The 20,015-nt window shown below is 34.5% G+C and overlaps 1 protein-coding gene across 18 annotated transcripts in view; it reads right to left on the bottom strand.

The window, feature by feature from the left end:
- The window catches only part of ADGRL3 (adhesion G protein-coupled receptor L3), a 572,691-nt gene that overhangs the window by 16,580 nt on the left and 536,096 nt on the right, over positions 1–20,015 (bottom strand). For all 18 annotated transcript variants that reach the window (XM_068975496.1, XM_068975495.1, XM_068975497.1 and 15 more), the window contains one exon: positions 11,673–11,769. In XM_068975496.1, coding sequence (XP_068831597.1) covers positions 11,673–11,769 — 97 coding nt within the window. The remainder of the gene's footprint in view (positions 1–11,672; positions 11,770–20,015) is intronic.

Here is a 20,015-nt window from a genome sequence, read left to right as displayed (position 1 = left end):
TTTGTGTAATAAAACAATATCAGTACACAAATGCAGTCTACTGAAAGACAGTGCAAGCAATGATTAAATCAATTTTAAAGGGCTGTTTTATAAAATAGAGACAGACATATTAAGACCAAGATTTTTATAATGATAAAAGTAAAATAATCTGCATGGTGTCCTTACAGTGATACAAATTTTGAAGACATAGAAACCATATTTTTATATTTTTTCACTGTTTTTATTCAAACAATTAATTAAATTACAAAGTGTCAAAGAAGAGATGTTTTATTGAAACTCAAAAGTTCGTTCATCACTTTTTCCCGAAGTCATAAATTGAAGAGCTGACATCTTGATTTATCACACTATGCACTTTTAATAGCCAACAAGTTTGCTATTAAATTTTAATCAACCTGCCTATTAAATTTCTTTCAAATGGTTGAGAGATACTTCAGTTTCTTTTAATAGCTAATTCATTCACTGGAAATCTATTAATATGGATTTCAATGACATGTTGTCTCCAGAGTAAAGACTGGATTATTGTTAGTTCAGTATAAAATGGAATATTCTGAATGTAGAGGTGTTGCCTCTATTTTAATATGTAAATTCAGAGCTTTAGAGTCAGGAGGCCTAGATTTTACCTATTCTCTTTTCCCTTATTTTGTGCTAATTGGCTTTATACATGTCTTCTTGTCCAGATACATGAGTTTTTCTACAATAAATACTTAGAAGTAAAATTACTGGGTCATATGTTGCCCACATTTTCAGTGTTTTCAAATACATGTGTATCAATTCACACTTTCACAAGTAGTGCATATTTCTTAAATTTTTGCCAGGATTTAGTATTGTTTGGCTGACATTTTGCCAATTTGATAGAGTATGAAATATATCATACTACCCCTATACTTTGTATTTTCCTGAATAATAGAGAGATGGAGTAATTTTTCATATATTTATTGATTGCAAATGTTCTTTATTCTGAGAATTGTTGATTCATATCTTCTGCCCACATACACATTAGATTGTTGAATTTTATATAATAATTTGAAGACATTCATTGCAATGTAGGCATTAACATTTTGTTGTTACATGTACTGTTTACATCTCCTTCCAGTAGCTCACTTTTTTGAGTACTGTTTAAATTTTGAGATGAGTATCCTATCTTTTTTTTGTAGTTTATGTTTGTTATTTTATTTTTAAAAACTCCTTTATCCTAAAATCTAAAATATATTTTCTTCTAAAAGCTTTAAGGTATCATTTTATGTATGTATATATATATATATATATTTTTTTTTTTCCTCTGCAGTGCAACACAACTTGGTTGTACTCTATTGAAGAAACTTATGCTATTAGATATTCATTGTTGTTTTTTACATAATTAGCTGAAAGAAAGCTACTCAGAGATCTTATGTTTTTTGACTACTCAAGTCAATGGTGGCAGGGCTGGAAATCAGAATTCTTGGTGAGTCTTTGCTTCACAAAATAGGAAGTATTTGGTCTGCAAGTAGAAATGATGAACCTATACTACTCAGTCATTCATCTCTAAAACTCATCTTTTGTGGTCAGAGCCATTTATTTCTGTATGCTTTTAACTTAGACCTTTTGAACACTTTGTCAAGGTACTCAAAACAAGAATACTGAGCCCAAATATAATAGGCCCAAAGTGCTTAACCACAGGTAAAATAGCAGTAAATCACATTTCTTTTTAGTAAGAATGTAGTGTATCAAATGTGGTATGTGATTCCCAGAGTTATATTCATTTGTAAATCACAAACTGCTTGTGATTTTTTGCTGAATAAAACAAATTTCAGAACAAAGGAAAATATAATAATTAAACAACCTAAAATACCAATTTGAAGAAAATATGACTTTTCATAGAATTTTTGCCCTATATTGGCATACTTATAGTGTACAAATTATCTAAACTCACATGCAGAAAGTCTGTGAAAGTTAGTGTTAGTTGCTCAGTCATATCCAACTCTTTGAGACTCCATGGACTGTAGTCTGCCAGACTCCTTTGTCCATGGAATTCTCCAGGCAAGAATACTGAAGTGGGCTGCTATTTCCTTCTCCAGGGAATCTTTCCAACCAAGGGATCAAACCCGGGCTTCCTGTATTGCAAGCAGATTTTTTACTATCTGAGCCACAAGGTGAAGCCTATACCAGCTAAAGTTTGAATTTTAAATTTGGACACTTATTATTTAAAAAGTATATAGAGAAAAGTAGATATGAATTAAAACAATGTGTCTATGAATACAGAGATTCTTGATAATGTTTTTCAGAGAAAACTTATTTTGTCATATAATCGTAATCAGCTCAGCTCTGTTTTGTTTAGACTGAGGCTATTTCAGGAAATGTATTGTTTCTATTTTCCTACATCAAGACTAACTCTCTTCCTTCAATCTGTAATATCATCTTAAACCTATCTTTGTTCTCCAGTGATTTTCTGGGGTTGTAAATTACTCTATGAATGTGAAGGGTAACTTGTTTTAGTTTTTGAAGAACCCACATCCTTTATAATAATAAGTTATGAGGAAAGTCTATTACAAGATCAAAGGAGTGCCTATCACATAAATACTTTTAAATGGCATGTTGTATATAAGATTGAACAATATAAAACAAAAGACTCACTATGCAATAAACAGGGGCTATTGGATACTACAGAATTATTGGCAATGACAATTTAAGTATTTTTTTATCTAATAAGACTTTATGCTAAAAACATACCCCATTTCCACATTTTAATTTTTCATGTAAATGAACTAGCTTCTATTCACTTTCAGAATAGCAGATATGTTAATATAATCTATTTCTTAGAAAAAAATCTGAACAAGTATTGAATCAATTAACTTTGGATATTATATATTGCACTTATACCATCACAACATTTATGCTTATAATATAGTAGGAGCATTTTTCCAGATGAGAAGGACAGTTTAGTTTTGTTTGTTTTTAGATTTTGAATTACAAGATGTTTCATAGATTTTTTCAACCTGAAATTAGCGCATGAAACTAATAAGTTTAACTTACAACATTCAGTTCAGTTCAGTAGCTCAGTCATGTCCAACTCTTTGCAACCCCATGAATCGCAGCACGCCAGGCCTCCTTGTCCATCACGAACTCCCGGAGTTCACCCAAACTCTCTTCCATCGAGTCAGTGATGCCATCCAGCCATCTCATCCTCTGTCATCCCCTTCTCTTCCTGCCCCCAACCCCTCCCAGCATCAGAGTCTTTTCCAATGAGTCAACTCTTCTCATGAGGTGGCCAAAGTACTGGAGTTTCAGCTTTAGCATCATTCCTTCCAAAGAACACCCAAGGACTGATTTCCTTTAGGATGGACTGGTTGGATCTCCTTGCAGTCCAAGGGACTCTCAAGAGTCTTCTCCAACACTACTGTTCAGAAGCATCAATTCTTCGGCACTCAGCTTTCTTTACAGTCCAACTCTCACATCCATACATGACCACTGGGAAAACCATAGCCTTGACTAGATGGACCTTTGTTGGCAAAGTAATGTCTCTGCTTTTGAATATGCTCTCTAGATTGGTCATAACTTTCCTTCCAAGGAGTAAGCGTCTTTTAATTTCATGGCTGCAATCACCATCTGCAGTGATTTTGGAGCCCAAAAAAATAAAACCTGACGCTGTTTCCACTGTTTCCCCATCTATTTCCCATGAAGTGATGGCACCAGACGCCATGATCTTCATTTTCTGAATGTTGAGCTTTAAGCCAACTTTTTACTCTCCACTTTCACTTTCAAGAGGCTTTTTAGTTCCTCTTCACTTTCTGCCATAAGGGTGGTGTCATTGCATATATGAGGTTATTAATATTTCTCCTGGCAATCTTGATTCCAGCTTGTGTTCCTTCCAGCCCAGTGTTTCTCATGATGTAGTCTGTATATAAGTTAAATAAGCAGGGTGACAATATACAGCCTTGACATACTTCTTTTCCTATTTGGAACCAGTCTGTTGTTCCATGTCCATTTCTAACTGATGCTTCCTGACCTGCATACAGGTTTCTCAAGAGGCAGGTCAGGTGGTCTGGAATTCCCATCTCTTTCAGACTTTTCCACAGTTTATTGTGATCCACACAGTCAAAGGCTTTGCCATAGTCAATAAAGCAGAAATAGATGTTTTTCTGGAACTCTCTTGCTTTTTCCATGATCTGGCGGATGTTGGCAATTTGATCTCTGGCTTCTCTGCCTTTTCTAAAACCAGCTTGAACATCTGGAAGCTCACTGTTCACGTACTGCTGAAGCCTGGCTTGGAGAATTTTGAGCATTACTTTACTAGTGTGTGAGATGAGTGCAATTGTGCAGTAGTTTAAGCATTCTTTGGCATTGCCTTTCTTTGGGATTGAATGAAAATTGACCTTTTCCAGTCCTGTGGAAACTTACAACATTAACACTACCTAATTGCAGTCAACTCAAATAAATTTCCAATTTTTTTTCTCAGTATTATTATACATCCCTCTGGGAGGACACAGTTCAAGAACATCAAATTCAGGAATATAGAGATTTGGAAAGTTATATCTTTGGTTCTATTACTAAATTATTATATGCAGAAGCTATTTACCAGATTTTTTTAACACAATCTTTGCCCCAATCAAAATATTCATCCTTTTACTGAAACACAAGAAATTAAAAACAAAATAGAAACGGATTCTACTAATAAAATTTCTTGATTTTGTGTATTTGAGAACTTCCAGGAAAAAAGAATGATCATAAAATTCTTGCAACCTAAGTCCTGCAGTCATTTTTAAATATATAGTTAAACAGTTATGTTTATTAATTCTGCATATTCAATATCAAATCATTTTGTAAAAAAATTGTATTGTCACTCCATCTCCCAATTTACTCACAATATCATACAGTTTCCCTAAGTGAATAGGATGAATGAATCCATGCTAAAGAACTGTGCTTAGAACAAAATAAAGTGAAAGAAAATGAATATTATATCAAGGCAATTAGGAAATAAAGATGTGAATAATTGTGCTTTAAGAACAACATATTTCCATACAAGGTAATAAAAATCATTCTGAAATACATTCTTGGAAAAGATCTCTAATTCTAATCCTCAGTAAGCTTCCTGATAAGTTGTCATCATAAGAAAATAATGAAAATTTGTATTGCTCTAAGTAGGGCTCTCTGGTCAGAAAGACCTTGTTTGGAATTTAGATTTAGTACTTTGTTAGCCACATGATTTTGGACAAGTTACCAAGAAACCCAAGTTCTTCATGGATATAAAGATAATGGATAATAAATAATGAACAGTGTACAATAAGAAAATGACAGTTACACACAATAACAGAGAAATTTCAAATTTATGAAGGCTAAAAAGGAGCATATTGTGTTCTAGCAAAGAAAAGAACACCAGTAATTTCTGAAGATAAGTTGGAGTATTCATATTTAGTTCTCAAAAAAGATACTATTCCCTAAAAGAAAAAAATTACATCCTCAGCAACTTACAGAAAACAGTAGTATTTTAAAACTAATTGGAAATGTTCTATAGCACCATATTTAGACATTATCAAGGTATCTCACTGTGGCTTGTTTGGTTTATAACAAAGCAGTAAGAGATACTGCTAACTATAAATTAAATATAAAGGGAGAAAGGTCATATTCTATAAAAATAAGAAATCTACTCTACATAAATAACCTTCTTTATGAAGAGATCTTTAAAAATTATAATAATAATAGTAATAACACTATTTTTACTATTGAATAGTTGGCTGCGACAGCCTGGACAATTTCAAGGATTCCTAACAAAGGGACAAAGTTAAGAGCAAACCATAAGTAGGACTCACTGGGAAAGCATTTTAAAGCTTTTTCTTTTTCAGTTCCTGCTAACAATTGATAGCAAGAACATATGCCCCAGACTGACTAGAGATCAATATTTAATATATCTCATATTGCACTGGAAAGTTCATTCGGAAAGTTACTTGGTCTTCCTTGAGGAATCAAGGAATCAGGTTATTAGTAGCATTGTTACATTATCTATTTGATGCAATATTTCACTTTTAAAATCTGTATCATTTTGCTTTTGTGTATTGAATTGATTTTCCTAAAACAGGAGATACTCTTATTTTATCATATACTTTCCGAATATTGAAGACACATAGAAAGGAAAGAAACACAGAAGTCGCTGTTGCCTCATTAACAATCACAAATATAAAAGTAAAAAATACTAGATATAAATAAAATGGTGAATCTCAAATAAAAAATGTGTCCATGCCTGGGATACTTACTGCATTTGTACTCATGTCATCATAATACTTGTTCATAACAAAGCAATTTGTTATATAGCCCAGTCTGATCTGTTAGCTATGCAAGTTGTCTTAGGCATATGATAATGGTGTCTACAAATTTCACAGATAGATATCAGATTATATTAGAATCTGGTTAATATTTGCAGCCAATGATTTTATAATCCTTCACAACAGCAAGGCTTTGGGGGCAATAAGACACATGCATGTAAGCCAAATTATACTTACTGACATTAATAAGGTGATGAATGAGTTTGAGTATTCACCCTAGTAGTTTTAATATATATAAATCATTAAGTACAGTGAAAGACCACTTATATCTTTTCATTTGCATTTTTCTTTAAGTATATAAAAATAAAATATGTTTAGTAGCTTAAATTTAAGGAGACAGCCAGTGATTTCTTGTGAAGCTTCATCTGTCCCAGTGACCAACCTCCTGGGAAAGACAATATAGGTTCTGAGAAGATATGAATTTAAAAAGGGAGCGAGTCATATTCCTACTCTGTTATGTATCTGGTTATCTAGAGGACCTGTCTACATTGAGCTAGTGTCTCTAAGCCTCTGAAGCACAGGAGGGCTTGGAGGAAAGAGAAGGTTGTGCTTGTTTATACCATCTAAGGCAGGGAGAAAAAATATTTTACATTTATCTCCTCAATGTTAAAATATAGATACAAATCAAAAATAGAAAATGCAACTACACAGGTATAATTTGCATTTAATTTCTAATTCAAAAGAGACAATTCAGTTTTCTTAGTTTATTTCCTTTTGTTAGTGTCAAGGGGAGCACCATACTAGGTAAATTATTTCTTTTGCTTGACATTCAGGTAATTACCTCATTCCTCCCACCTATTACTAGAAACTACAAAGCGAAAGAAACCTTTGCAATGAATGATGAATTTTAATATCTGATTACTTGAGATCATTGGCAAGTATCAGTTTTCATTTGTTAGAAAATATTAATGAACTTGTGAATACAATGATAATAATAGTACTTATTATGTTCTTGGCATGTTGTAAGCAACTATGATATATTAAGTTAATCCTTTCAAGGTCCCTCTGAAGTAGACACTATTTATATCCCTACTACAAAGACACTGAAAAGTTCAGCAATTTACTGAAAGTTCCTAGGTTAACACTTCATAATCAAAACTGCTACTTAAAATACAGCTACCGATTAGACAGTCTTCTGCCATGTAACACTTAAACTTGGCTTACATAAATACAGCTTTACTGGTCATAACTCCATGAAGAAAAATCTACGTTGTGTGGGATGTGGATGGGAAGGAGAATGGGAAATAAGGGAAAATAAAATTCACAGTACTAGCCAAGTCATTGTTCCAGAAGGAGAAATGCCTTTTTGGTGGTTCTCCCACTCAAACGGGACACATTTTTGCAGTCCACAGCTGGGAAGTGGGGAGGCACCTTTTGATAATTCAGACATATTCGTAGCAGCTACCTACCAAATGTTGCTTTTAAATTGAAATTTCTGATGTCAATTCAACTTATTAAACAAAAAGAAAATGAGAGATATAAATATTATTCATGTGATAGAGCCTAATAAGATCTCATTTCAGAAAATATCACAATTTCTATATATATCTACAAAAAGAGTGGAAACATGTAACAATTATTATAACTGAACTACCAGAGAATTTCTCATCAAATGTTATATATCTGGATCAAACTCAAGTTTGCTAATCTAAATCACTCAGAATACAGTTTGGCCAGTAGAGACTGGGTAGGGGATACAGGTGGTAAACCTAACCTTAGCTACAAATTGTTTCTACTACTATCAGGAATTCTGAGCTAACAAAAATTTGAATTAGTGTTCCATTGTCCTGGGAGCAGCTTGGGAACTGAGGATGACTTCAAGAAATATGAAAATTGTATATATTTAAATGAACAAAGGAACAAACTATCCAGTGGGGTTTGTGAAACATGTCTTGGATCAGAGTTAGCTTTCTCTGAAACTCTCTGTAAACAACCATCACCTCAGGGCTCTCAAAAAGCTCCTTCTCCCTGTTTATACAGTAGAATGGGTGAAGTTAACTTGATGTTAGTTCTGGGACTTGGGGAACTGGCTTCATGAAATTCTGGATTTGTATGAGTGTGTAGCATTGTGGCAAACAAGTCATCAGAAGAAAAATGTCTGAAAATGTATAGGGAACACTTGGAAAACATCTTCAAAATATAGAAATTTCAAGGACAATGTAATGAAAGCTTTTAAAGAGATGAGGTGACCAAATAACAAAATCCCCAAGAGAATGTCTAAGAATGATTTCATAAATTTGAAAATTATCAATAAATCTTCCAAAGTCTTGCTTGATTCCAAGGAGTACAATCCCAATAGTAATCAAATTTATCACATTGGAGATTCTAGACAGATAATCTGATACATAGGATATAACAAGTTGGTTCAAGAACCAAACATTAAGGATAATTTGAAAAAATATAAACAATTGAGAAGGATTTATTCACTGCATGGTAGATGTTTTATTCTTAATGAATTCCAAAGATGATAATAATGGTTCTTATTTGGAAGAATAGATGATAAGACATACAGAATTTTAAGATAATTTTCTTTTAATGAATTGGACAGTGGTATGAATAGAAAAGAAATCCTGAATTGAAAATGGGACTAATTTTTAGACAACTTGCTGTAGTTTTCAAAGGTCAGAAGTATTCTAAAGACAAACATAAGAGATTTAAAATATCTAATTTAGAAAGAAAGGAAAATGAAGTTGGAAATAAAAAAATTATAACTGTAAGAAACTAAGAACGAATGGGAAGTTAGAATATATGAAGATGTAAAGATGTAGTGCCTAACATTTTTATTTTAATAATAGAGAATATAATCTTTTGAATTATAGATGTAAATAATTATGTTGCTGAGGTGACTGAAGTGTTTATCTGGAAGGGTGAATCTTATATGCCACCTACCTAAATATGATACACACGCCTGAATGCAGGGAAGATAGGACCCTGGGGAATAAGACAAGATTAAAGAAGGAAGTTAAAGACTAGCTTCAGAGATATTATATGAAGAAATAAAATTTTAAAGTACTGCACTCATCTAAGATAAAAAATAATGAGATGAGAATAAAATGAGGAGTTTCTGACTCGGGGGACTAGGAAATTAATATAGGAGATCAGGAAGATCACTATGATGTCTCCCCATTAAAGTCACTGAGTGAAAGGAAGAATATATATCCTGAAGGAAAAGATCACTGCATAGGCATACTTCAAACAAACCATAAAGTCAGTTTTACCCTCTCCCCAAAGTCATCGCCAAATAACTTACTGGATATCACAAGAAATTTTGTACCCTTTCTTCAATAACTTTAAGAAGTATCCTTTAAAACTGAAGATTTTTAAAAACAGATTTAATATATAATCAGACAATATAAAATATTATTATTTTCTTTAAATATATTTTAAATTGACCTAGTCATACATAGCACATATTCCAAGTTGATGAAATTTCTGAGAAGGAACTAAAAAGGGCAAAGCAATCTTATATAGTGCAATTGACATTAAAATCAAGGTCATAAAAATTATTCAGTTAAAATAATTTTTAATAAAGCTACATACTTTAATATCAATATAAATCTAGATCACAATGCTAAGCCAAGTAGTTTACATGTTTTCTCTGTCTTCACAGTAAGCAAATAAATGGTGCATTATTATAATCAAACCTCATCTTTTGTTTAAAGAATACATTCTATGGTTTCTGTGATCATTAGATGCAAGATACTCCTAACAAAAAATCTTATTAAAAAGAATAGCTTTGAATAAAAGAATAGTTTTCTTAAAGGAGCATACTATACATTTTCAATGTATTATTTCTATGCATTATTTAAAGTAAAAAGAAAATCTGTCACTATGAAAGCAATTTATTTCCTAAACTTTGGAGGCATGTGTAGATAATATATTTGCTCTGATTTAGAAAGTATTTCAAAGAGTTAAGAGTATTCATATTTAAATTTTCATAAAACTAATCATAAAAGTAAACTTAAAAAGAGAACACTTGTGAGATACTATGTAAAATAAACTGAAAATGAAATAAAATACAAGAAGGTAATTGTTTTATTTTAATGTATTTTCTTCATATTTGGAAGAATATTTGCACTCACTGCTCTAACAAGCAAAAGTGTTGTAGAAAATTTAATATCATCACTAGGTTAGAGTTACTTTATCACTACCACACATATAAGCATGGAAGTCAATCAAGATTTATACAACATGGATGAATCCCTAAATCAAATTTAACTTAGACACTATTTTTTATAACTTCTTTTATATAAACAAGATGCAACTTATTTGACTAAAAGTAATTAAGAACACCAGTATTTGAATCATTCTTAATCATAAGCCATAATTAGTGAATTAGTTGTTTCTAAGTAGCATTTGATGTAACAAAAAGGAGACAGAAGTAGGTTTAAAGCAAACAATTCTAGTTTGGAGCTAATAAAAATAACAATATTGATCATAAAAAATCATGAAAATAACCACAGAATGTATGCATCAAAAAATGTCTCTTTTAGGACAGTCTAATTAAAACATGCTCATGCCAGCACCATCCCCAAGATAAAACTATGTTCTAAAGATTTCCCAGCACAGACTGTAGTGTACCCCAGCTCTGCAAAAACATTGTTTCTACCCATTTTTACTGCAGTCAATTTAATTTTAATATCTCTCTCTCACACTCACACATATATTTACGATGGGGAGGGTGAGGAGAGGGAGAAAATAAGAGGGAGAGAGACAGAGGGAATAAGAAAGATCAAGCACAAACAAAATAGTAGATTAAGGGAACATCATTTTAAAAATCTAAATGGTATTCCAGAAAAATTTTAACCAGAAGCATATACACACTGAAAGAATTATTATATACATATATGTATAAAATTTACATATAGTGGGTTTTTCCTTCTGTATCTTTAAATATCCAATATTATCTGAACACATCTTATTGATATTAAGATTAGATGGGATTTTTCCAAAAATACACAGGTTGCCTTAAGTATATTAGACAGTGTAATTTTACTTCCACAAAGACTAAGAAATTGCTCTATACCTGGGACAGTGTGGAACTCTATGATGCTTAGCAGACTATATAGCCACATAATTGCCCATTTTCACAGCTTCCAATGAGGCCTGACAACTCACCAGTTTATAGCAGTGGCAGATGATTAGAGAAAGAAATTTTTCACTTTTTAACTTACTTTCAGAAAAGATATGAAAATTCAGGATTGAGAAAAGAAGCCTTATGAATAATGGAATACACTGTTACACTCAACCACGTTTTATATCTTTGCAATATTTCTATCACATGGAACAAAGTCCAGAAGTTGCAAAGAAAGCAATGCATTCAGGAATTTCTTAAAGTAATCACAAAAAGAGTAAATATGAAAAATTATTTCTAATTACCTCTGTTGAGTGACGCTGAACTGTTTATATCTCCAGTAATGAAGGAAGACTCTGACTGTTTTCGGACCGTATCATTCCACATTCTACGAATTCGGCTCTGGATGAAGAAAAAGGAAAAAGGAGATAAAATCACCGCACAGTGAACCTTCGCACAAGTCACTCTTTTTTTTTATTTCTGTAATATAGGCTTATATGAGGCTTTTATTTCTGGAATCTAGCAAATACACAGCTTCCACATGCTTGTAGTGCAGGAGCATGAGAACATCAGGAACTAAATTAATGATAATCATTGGTTCTCATTAAGTGTATTCTTCAATGCGTATGCCAGAAGTCATTATAACTATTTAAAAGAAATAAATGTAATGGTGGTGGTTTAGTTGGTCATTGTGTCTGATGCTTTGCAACTTTATGGACTGTGCCCACCAGGCTCCTATGTCCACAGAATTTTCCAGGCAAGAACACTGGAGTGGGTTGCCATTTCCTTCTTCAGGGGATTTAACTAACCCAGGGATCAAACCCGTGTCTCCTGTATTGCAGTCAGTTTCCTGCATAGCAGGAGGATTCTTTACCAACTAAGCCACCAAGGAAGCCCCAAATGTAATATGATATGCCAATATAAAAGATACGTATGATGTATATGTAGATACATAGAAGATACATAGAAGTATACTCTAGATAGAATTTAGTAATTTTAATTTCTAAGGTAAAACAAGTTATTTTCACTGTAATTTTATGGGAATTTAATATTTAAATGTGCATTAAATTAAAGCTTTAGTAACAAAAATTTTACTTAATTCAGAATCTTATAAGAACAAATAGTTTGGGATGAAAAGAACATAGAATATTATTAAGATGCTACTAAACAACATTTTCTATAAATTTTGTAAGAAGATCAATATAATTTTACAGGTTACATACTATCTTGACTTTTCTATCTTTTGAAGGAAACAAAGGAAGTCAATTGATCTTTATTCATTTCCATAGAGTAGGAAGTTTTATAGAGAACTGAAATTCTTACATCATTATATAAATTCTCAAATTCAATTTTCTAACTGTCTGATAATTCAAGAAAGATTTTTCCACTGTGGGGGAAGACTTTTTTCTGGTTTACTGTTTAGTTACTTTATTAGACTTAGGGATCAAAAATGAAATAATGGTCTTGTGAACAGGAAACAAAATATTTTCAGAAGCTTTTCCAAGGATGAAAAAGTTATAATACTAACTAGTACTAACTAGTACTAATGGTGAAACCAAGCTCACAAAAGGGTTATGTTTCAAATATATTTGAACTCAAATAATAGGAGTACCTAATCCTCAAATATTAGATGATTGGTTTTATGAATATTGGGTCATGTTTATGCCTTAGAAATACTGTCTATTTTGTTATATAGGTCAGAAACTACACATATTACACATACAAACAAAACAAAAGTAATAAAAATACAATAAGAAAACCGATGCAATAAACCTGACAATTAAAAAATGTTTCTATTGAAAAATACTTCAAAATTCAAACTGAAATACTTGGAATCAATTTCTCACATTTGTTTTATTGGTTAGCTAACTATAAACATATTAATTGACCTCTTTAATGTAGAAGATACAAAGAGGAAAGGCAAACACAAACACTTTGCCTTCATGGTCCTGCTAGACTAATACGTGACAGATTAATCACATATAAATTAACAAAATAAATGCAAAAGTACAATATGTCCACAAATCTCTATAGAAGCATTACCAATTATAGCTGAAAACTGTGAACAATTAAATGACTATCAATGGTATGATGGGCACATAGATCATAGAATAATGTATAGTGATGAAGGGCTTCCAGGTGGCTCAGTGGGAAAAGAATCCGCTTGTAATGCAGGAAATGCAGGCAGACACAGGTTCAGTCTTGCAATTGGGAAGATCCCCCGGAGGAATGTATGGCAACCCATTCCAGTATTCTTGCCTAGAGAACCCCATGGACAGATGAGCCTTGTGGGCAACAGTCCATGAAGTCACAAAGATCGGACATGACTGAATGGACTGAACACACATAGTAATGAAAATAAAAGGGCAGTATAGTCACCTGCAGCAACATAATGTCCAAGGAAAGAAGGAAAACAAAAGAATATGTACTGGATGATTTCATGTGGATAAGTATCAAATATATGCAAAAGAAAAGCTACTGTTAAAAGTTAAGATGCTGATTATGTCTTGAGGTGACTGATTAAGAAGCATTCAAAGGGTATCTAAGTTACTGCCAATGTTCTAATAATGGATCTGGGGAAGGGTAAATCAATGTGCCCTACACTTAAATTTTTGTGGTTTTGTTAATATCTACTATGATATACAATTGAAATAATTTTTAAGTATGTATAACAAAAAAATATATCCTTGTCTAGGAAATCTGAAACCAATATGTTACTGGAGGTCAGTAGAGAAATAACTCCAGAAAGAATGAAGGGATGGAGCCAAAGCAAAAACATTACCCAGTTGTGGATGTGACTGGTGATAGAAGCAAGGTCTGATGCTGTAAAGAGCAATATTGCATAGGAACCTGGAAGGTTAGCTCCATGAATCAAGGCAAATTGGAAGTGGTCAAACAGGAGATGGCAAGAGTGAACATCGACATTCTAGGAATCAGTGAACTAAAATGGATTGGAATGGGTGAATTTGACTCAGATGATCATTATATCTACTACTGTGGGCAGGAGTCCCTTAGAAGAAATGGAGTAGCCATCATGGTCAACAAAAGAGTCTGAAATGCATTACTTGGATGCAGTCTCAAAAATGACAGAATGATCTCTGTTCATCTCCAAGGCAAACCATTCAATATCACGGTAATCCAAGTCTATGCCCCAAACAGTAACACTGAAGAAGCTGAAACTGAACGGTTTTATGAACACCTACAAGACCTTTTAGAACTCACACCCAAAAAAGATGTCCTTTTCATTATAGGGGACTGGAATGCAAAAGTAGGAAGTCCAGAAACACCAGGAGTAACAGGCAAATTTGGAATGAAGGAGTTTTGCCAAGAGAACGCACTAGTCATAGCAAACACCCTCTTCCAAAAACACAAGAGAAGACTTTACACATGGACATCACCAGATGGTCAACACTGAAATCACATTAATTACATGCTTTGCAGGCAAAGGTGTAGAAACTCTATACAGTCAGCAAAACCAAGACCGGGAGCTGACTGTGGCTCAGATGATGAGCTCCTTATTGCCAAATTCAGAATTAAATTGAAGAAAGTAGGGAAAACCGCTAGACCATTCAGGTATGACCTAAATCAAATCCCTTATGATTATACAGTGGAAGTGAGAAATAGATTTAAGGGCCTAGATATGATGGTTAGAGTGCCTGATGATCTATGGACTGAGGATCGTGACATTGTACAGGAGACAGGGATCAAGACCATCCTCATAGAAAAGAAATGCAAAAAAGCAAAATGGCTGTCTGGGGAGGCCTTACAAACAGCTGTGAAAAGAAGAGAAGTGAAAAGCAAAGGAGAAAAGAAAAATATAAACATCTGAATACAGAGTTCCAAAGAATAGCAAGGACAGATAAGAAAGCCTTTCTCAGCGATCATTGCAAAGAAATAGAGGAAAAGAACAGAATGGGAAAGACTAGAGATCTCTTCAAGAAAATTAGAGATACCAAGGGAACATTTCATGCAAAGATGGGTTTGATAAAGGACAGAAATGGTCTGGACCTAACAGAAGCAGAAGATATTAAGAAGAGGTGGCAAGAATACACAGAAAAACTGTACAAAAAAGATCTTCATGACCCGGATAATCATGATGGTGTGATCACTAATCTAGAGCCAGACATCCTGGAATATGAAGTCAAGTGGGCCTTAGAAAGCATCACTACGAACAAAGCTAGTGGAGGTGATGGAATTCCAGTTGAGCTATTTCAAATCCTGAAAGATGATGCTGTGAAAGTGCTGCACTCAATATGCCAGCAAATCTGGAAAACTCAGCAGTGGCCGCAGAACTGGAAAAGGTCAATTTTCATCCCAATCCCAAAGAAAGGCAATGCCAAAAAAATGCTCAAACTACTGCACAATTGCACTCATCTCACATGATAGTAACGTAATGCTCAAACTTCTCCAAGCCAGGCTTCGACAGTACGTGAACTGTGAACTTCCAGATGTTCAAGCTGGTTTTAGAAAAGGCAGAGGAACCAGAAATCAAATTGCCAACATCCACTGGATCATCAAAAAAGCAAGAGAGTTCCAGAAAAAAAATCTATTCCTGCTTTACTGACTACGGCAAAGCCTTTGACTGTGTGGATCATAATAAACTGGGGAAAAGTCTGAAAGAGATGGGAATACCAGACCACCTGACCTGCCTCTTAAGAAACCTGTATGCAGGTCAGGAAGCAACAGTTAGAACTGGACATGGAACAACAGACTGGTTCCAAATAGGAAAAAGAGTACATCAAGGATGTATAATTCCACCCTGTTTATTTAACTCCTATGCAGAGTACATCATGAGAAACGCTGGACTGGAAGAAGCACAAGCTGGAATCAAGATTGCTGGGAGAAATATCAATCACTTCAGATATGCAGATGACACCCCCCCTTATGGCAGAAAGTAAAGAGGAACTAAAAGCCTCTTGATGAAAGTGAAAGAGGAGAGTGAAAAAGCTGGCTTAAAGCTCAACATTCAGAAAACGAAGATTATAGCATCTGGTCCCATCACTTCATGGGAAATAGATGGGGAAACAGTGGAAACAGTGTCAGGCTTTATTTTGCAGGGCTCAAAAATCATTGCAGATGGTAACTGCAGCCATGACATTAAAAGACGCTTAATCTTTGGAAGAAAAGTTATGACCAACCTAGGCAGCATATTCAAAAGCTGAGATATTATTTGCCAACAAAGGTCCGTCTAGTCAAGGCTATGGTTTTTCCAGTGGTCATGTATGGATGTAAGTTGGACTGTGAAGAAAGCTGAGCACCGAAGAATTGATGCTTTTGAGCTGTGGTGTTGGAGAAGGCTCTTTAGAGTCCCTTGGACTGCAAGGAGATCCAACTAGTCCATTCTGAAGGAGATATGCCCTGGGATTTCTTTGGAAGGAATGATGCTAAAGCTGAAACTCCAGTACTTTGGCCACCTCATGCGAAGAGTTGACTCATTGGAAAAGACTCTGATGCTGGGAGGGATTGGGGGCAGGAGGAGAAGGGAACGACAGAGGATCAGGTGGCTGGATGGCATCACCGACTCGATGGACATGAGTTTGAGTGAACTTCGGGAGATGGTGATGGACAGGGAGGCCTGGCGTGCTGCGATTCATGGGGTCACAAAGAGTCGGATACAACTGAGACTGAAGTGAACTGAGGAAATCTGAGAACACTGCAGTGAAGAAGTGACATCTCAACTGAGGGTTGATTAAATTATGATCATTTTTGCTTGTGTGCTCAATTGTGTCTGACTCTGTGACTCCACAGGCTGTAGCCTGCCAGGCTCCTCTGTCCATGGAATTTTCCAGGCAAGAATAGGGAGTGGGTTGTCATTTCATCCCTCCAGGGGCTCTTGCACACCCATGTCTCCTGTGCCTTCTGCATTGATAGACAAGTTCTTTACCATTTGAGCCACCTGGGAAGCCTGCCTATTTTTCAGTTCAGTTCAGTCTTTCAGTCATGTCCGACTCTTTGCGACCCCTTGAATCGCAGCATGCCAGGCCTCCCTGTCTATTTTTTAGGTGACATTTATTTGAGCTGGCCTGATTATCTTCTATTATTATTATCTTCTATTAATCTCTCAACCTGGGCTTGCCACACCTGTTCCCCTGCTCTTTCATAACAAGCCAAGCATGCTTCTGCCTTAGGTTTTGTTTGATTATTTCTTCTGCATGGAGTACTCTTTCCCCAGATACAGGTATGGATAACTCTTACATCTCTTTCAATCTTTGCTCAAATACTTTCTCTTTAAAGAGACCTAACTTGATCATCCTATATAGAATTGTATTTCATGCACCCAACTCTGCAACTTTTTGCCCTCATAGTTTTACCATTTTCTACACACAACATATTATTATAATATAGTCATTTCTTATATTTATATTTAATGCCTAAACAGTAATGTCCAATGTCTGCATATAGGTTTCAGGTTCTAGAAACCAGAAAGTTTGGGAATTCCCTGGTGGTTGAATGGTTAGGAATCCATGCTTTCACTGCTGAGGGCCCAGGTTCAGTTCCTGGTCAGGGAACTAAGATTCCATTGGCCACATTATGCAGCCAAAAGAAAAAAGTAAAATAAAAATTCTGTCCTTTTTTGTTCACCTGAAATGGTACCTGATATATAATAATTATTGTGTGTGTATATAAAATACATTTTATAAATATAACAAATATTTCAATTAATTCTTCTAGGTTCTCTCCTGTGTTTTTCATGTATTCACTCACTGAAATCTCCCAAGAATTCCCTGAGGTATGCACTCTCCTATTCATTACAAAATTGAGATTTAGAGGTTAACATGTACAATATCACAGACCTAAAAAGTGGTATAACTAATATTTGACTTCAATCATTTGGCTCCTGATTTAGGAGATTAGAACTTATTCAGTTCAGTTCAGTTCAGTCGCTCAGTTGTGTCCGACTCTTTGCCACCCCATGAATCGCAGCACGCCAGGCCTCCCTGTCCATCACCAACTTCCAGAGTTCACTTAGATTCACGTCCATCGAGTCAGTGATGCCATCTAACCATCTCATCCTCTGTCATCCCCTTCTTCTCCTGCCTCCAATCTCTCTCAGAATCAAAGTCTTTTCCAATGAGTCAACTCTTCACATGAGGTGGCCAAAGTACTGGAGCTTCAGCTTTAGCATCATTCCTTCCAAAGAAATCCCAGGGTTGATCTCCTTCAGAATGGACTGGTTGGATCTCCTTGCAGTCCAATGGGCTCTCAAGAGTCTTCTCCAACACCACAGTTCAAAAGCATCAGTTCTTCAGCACTCAGCCTTCTTCACAGTCCAACTCTCACATCCATACATGACCACAGGAAAAACCATAGCCTTGACTAGACAGACCTTAGTTGGCAAAGCAATGTCTCTGCTTTTCAATATGCTATCTAGGTTGGTCATAACTTTTCTTCCAAGGAGTAAGCGTCTTTTAATTTCATGGCTGCAGTCACCACCTGCAGTGATTTTGGAGCCCCCAAAAATAAAGTATGACACTGTTTCCACTGTTTCCCCATCTATTTCCCATGAAGTTACACTATATCAAATAATAATTGAAAAAGTAAAAGGAGATAAGGGTAAAGTGTTGCAATCAGAGAAAAATATATAATATGTAGCATTAAGCTTATACTTAAATGTTCATGGAAAGGACCGGGACAAGCTTTAGAATATGCCAGTGAATAAAGCAAGTCGCAGAATATTACACGCAATAAGATACCATTTTAAAGAAATATTTTAAGAAGGTGAAGTAATTAACATCTTTTGGAGAGGTGAAGAAATTTTTAGAATAAGTCATGAAAATGATAAACAAAGGTTAGTAGATTGTCTCTGGTAGGGAGATACAGGGATTGCTTAAAGAGAAGTTTCAAGAAGGGAAAACATATGGCAAATAACTCTATTTCCTAAGTTTGATGATAAGTTCACAGGCATTATTACTACACTTCACAATATGGTACATATATTTTTTGTTTAAAATACTGTATAACAAAAGTAAATACATCTACAAATTCAACAAAACAACTGAAAATAGATGACAGAACAATTAATGAAAGGTCAAGGTAGAAAGAACAATACTTCAGTTCAGAGTTTTTATAAACCAATCTTTTATAAGTGATTACCACTGGGAGATTAATAGATGGAGAGGATTTTTACTTTTTAGTCTTGAAAATCACATCCTTCCACTACCTACACAGTAGCCACATGATTTTATTACCTGTGGGTGATTTTCTGTCACCTCCATTTCTAAATTATATCCTTAACTTTCTAAATAGTCAAAATAAAATAAAAACTCCAGTTCTCTTACAAATACCTAAGGTTCCGTCTCCAGCTTTCTTCATCTCCCATTCACATACCACTTGAACCAATGACATTCTTCCTACTCCCAAAGTTTCAAGTTCTTACCCACCTAAATGGCTTTATATTTGATGCACTGTCACCTGAAATTCTCTTTTCCTGAACACCCTTCCTGTCATTTTTCCAAACAGTCTTTGCCTATCACTTAATCCAAGTAACCACCTGGACTTTATGCATCATATGGCTATATTTGGTTCTGCACCAACTTTTATAATCTGATATTTTCTGTTGGTTTATTTGATTGCTAATAAATTTTCTGCCTTTTACAGTTAGTATGAAAGCCCCAGATCTTGGAGGAAGTTGTCTTTTAACCATTTTA

This window comes from Capricornis sumatraensis, chromosome 7, assembly GCF_032405125.1.
Source record: "Capricornis sumatraensis isolate serow.1 chromosome 7, serow.2, whole genome shotgun sequence".
NCBI lineage: Eukaryota > Metazoa > Chordata > Mammalia > Artiodactyla > Bovidae > Capricornis > Capricornis sumatraensis.
This window is presented reverse-complemented; position numbering and strand designations above follow the sequence as displayed.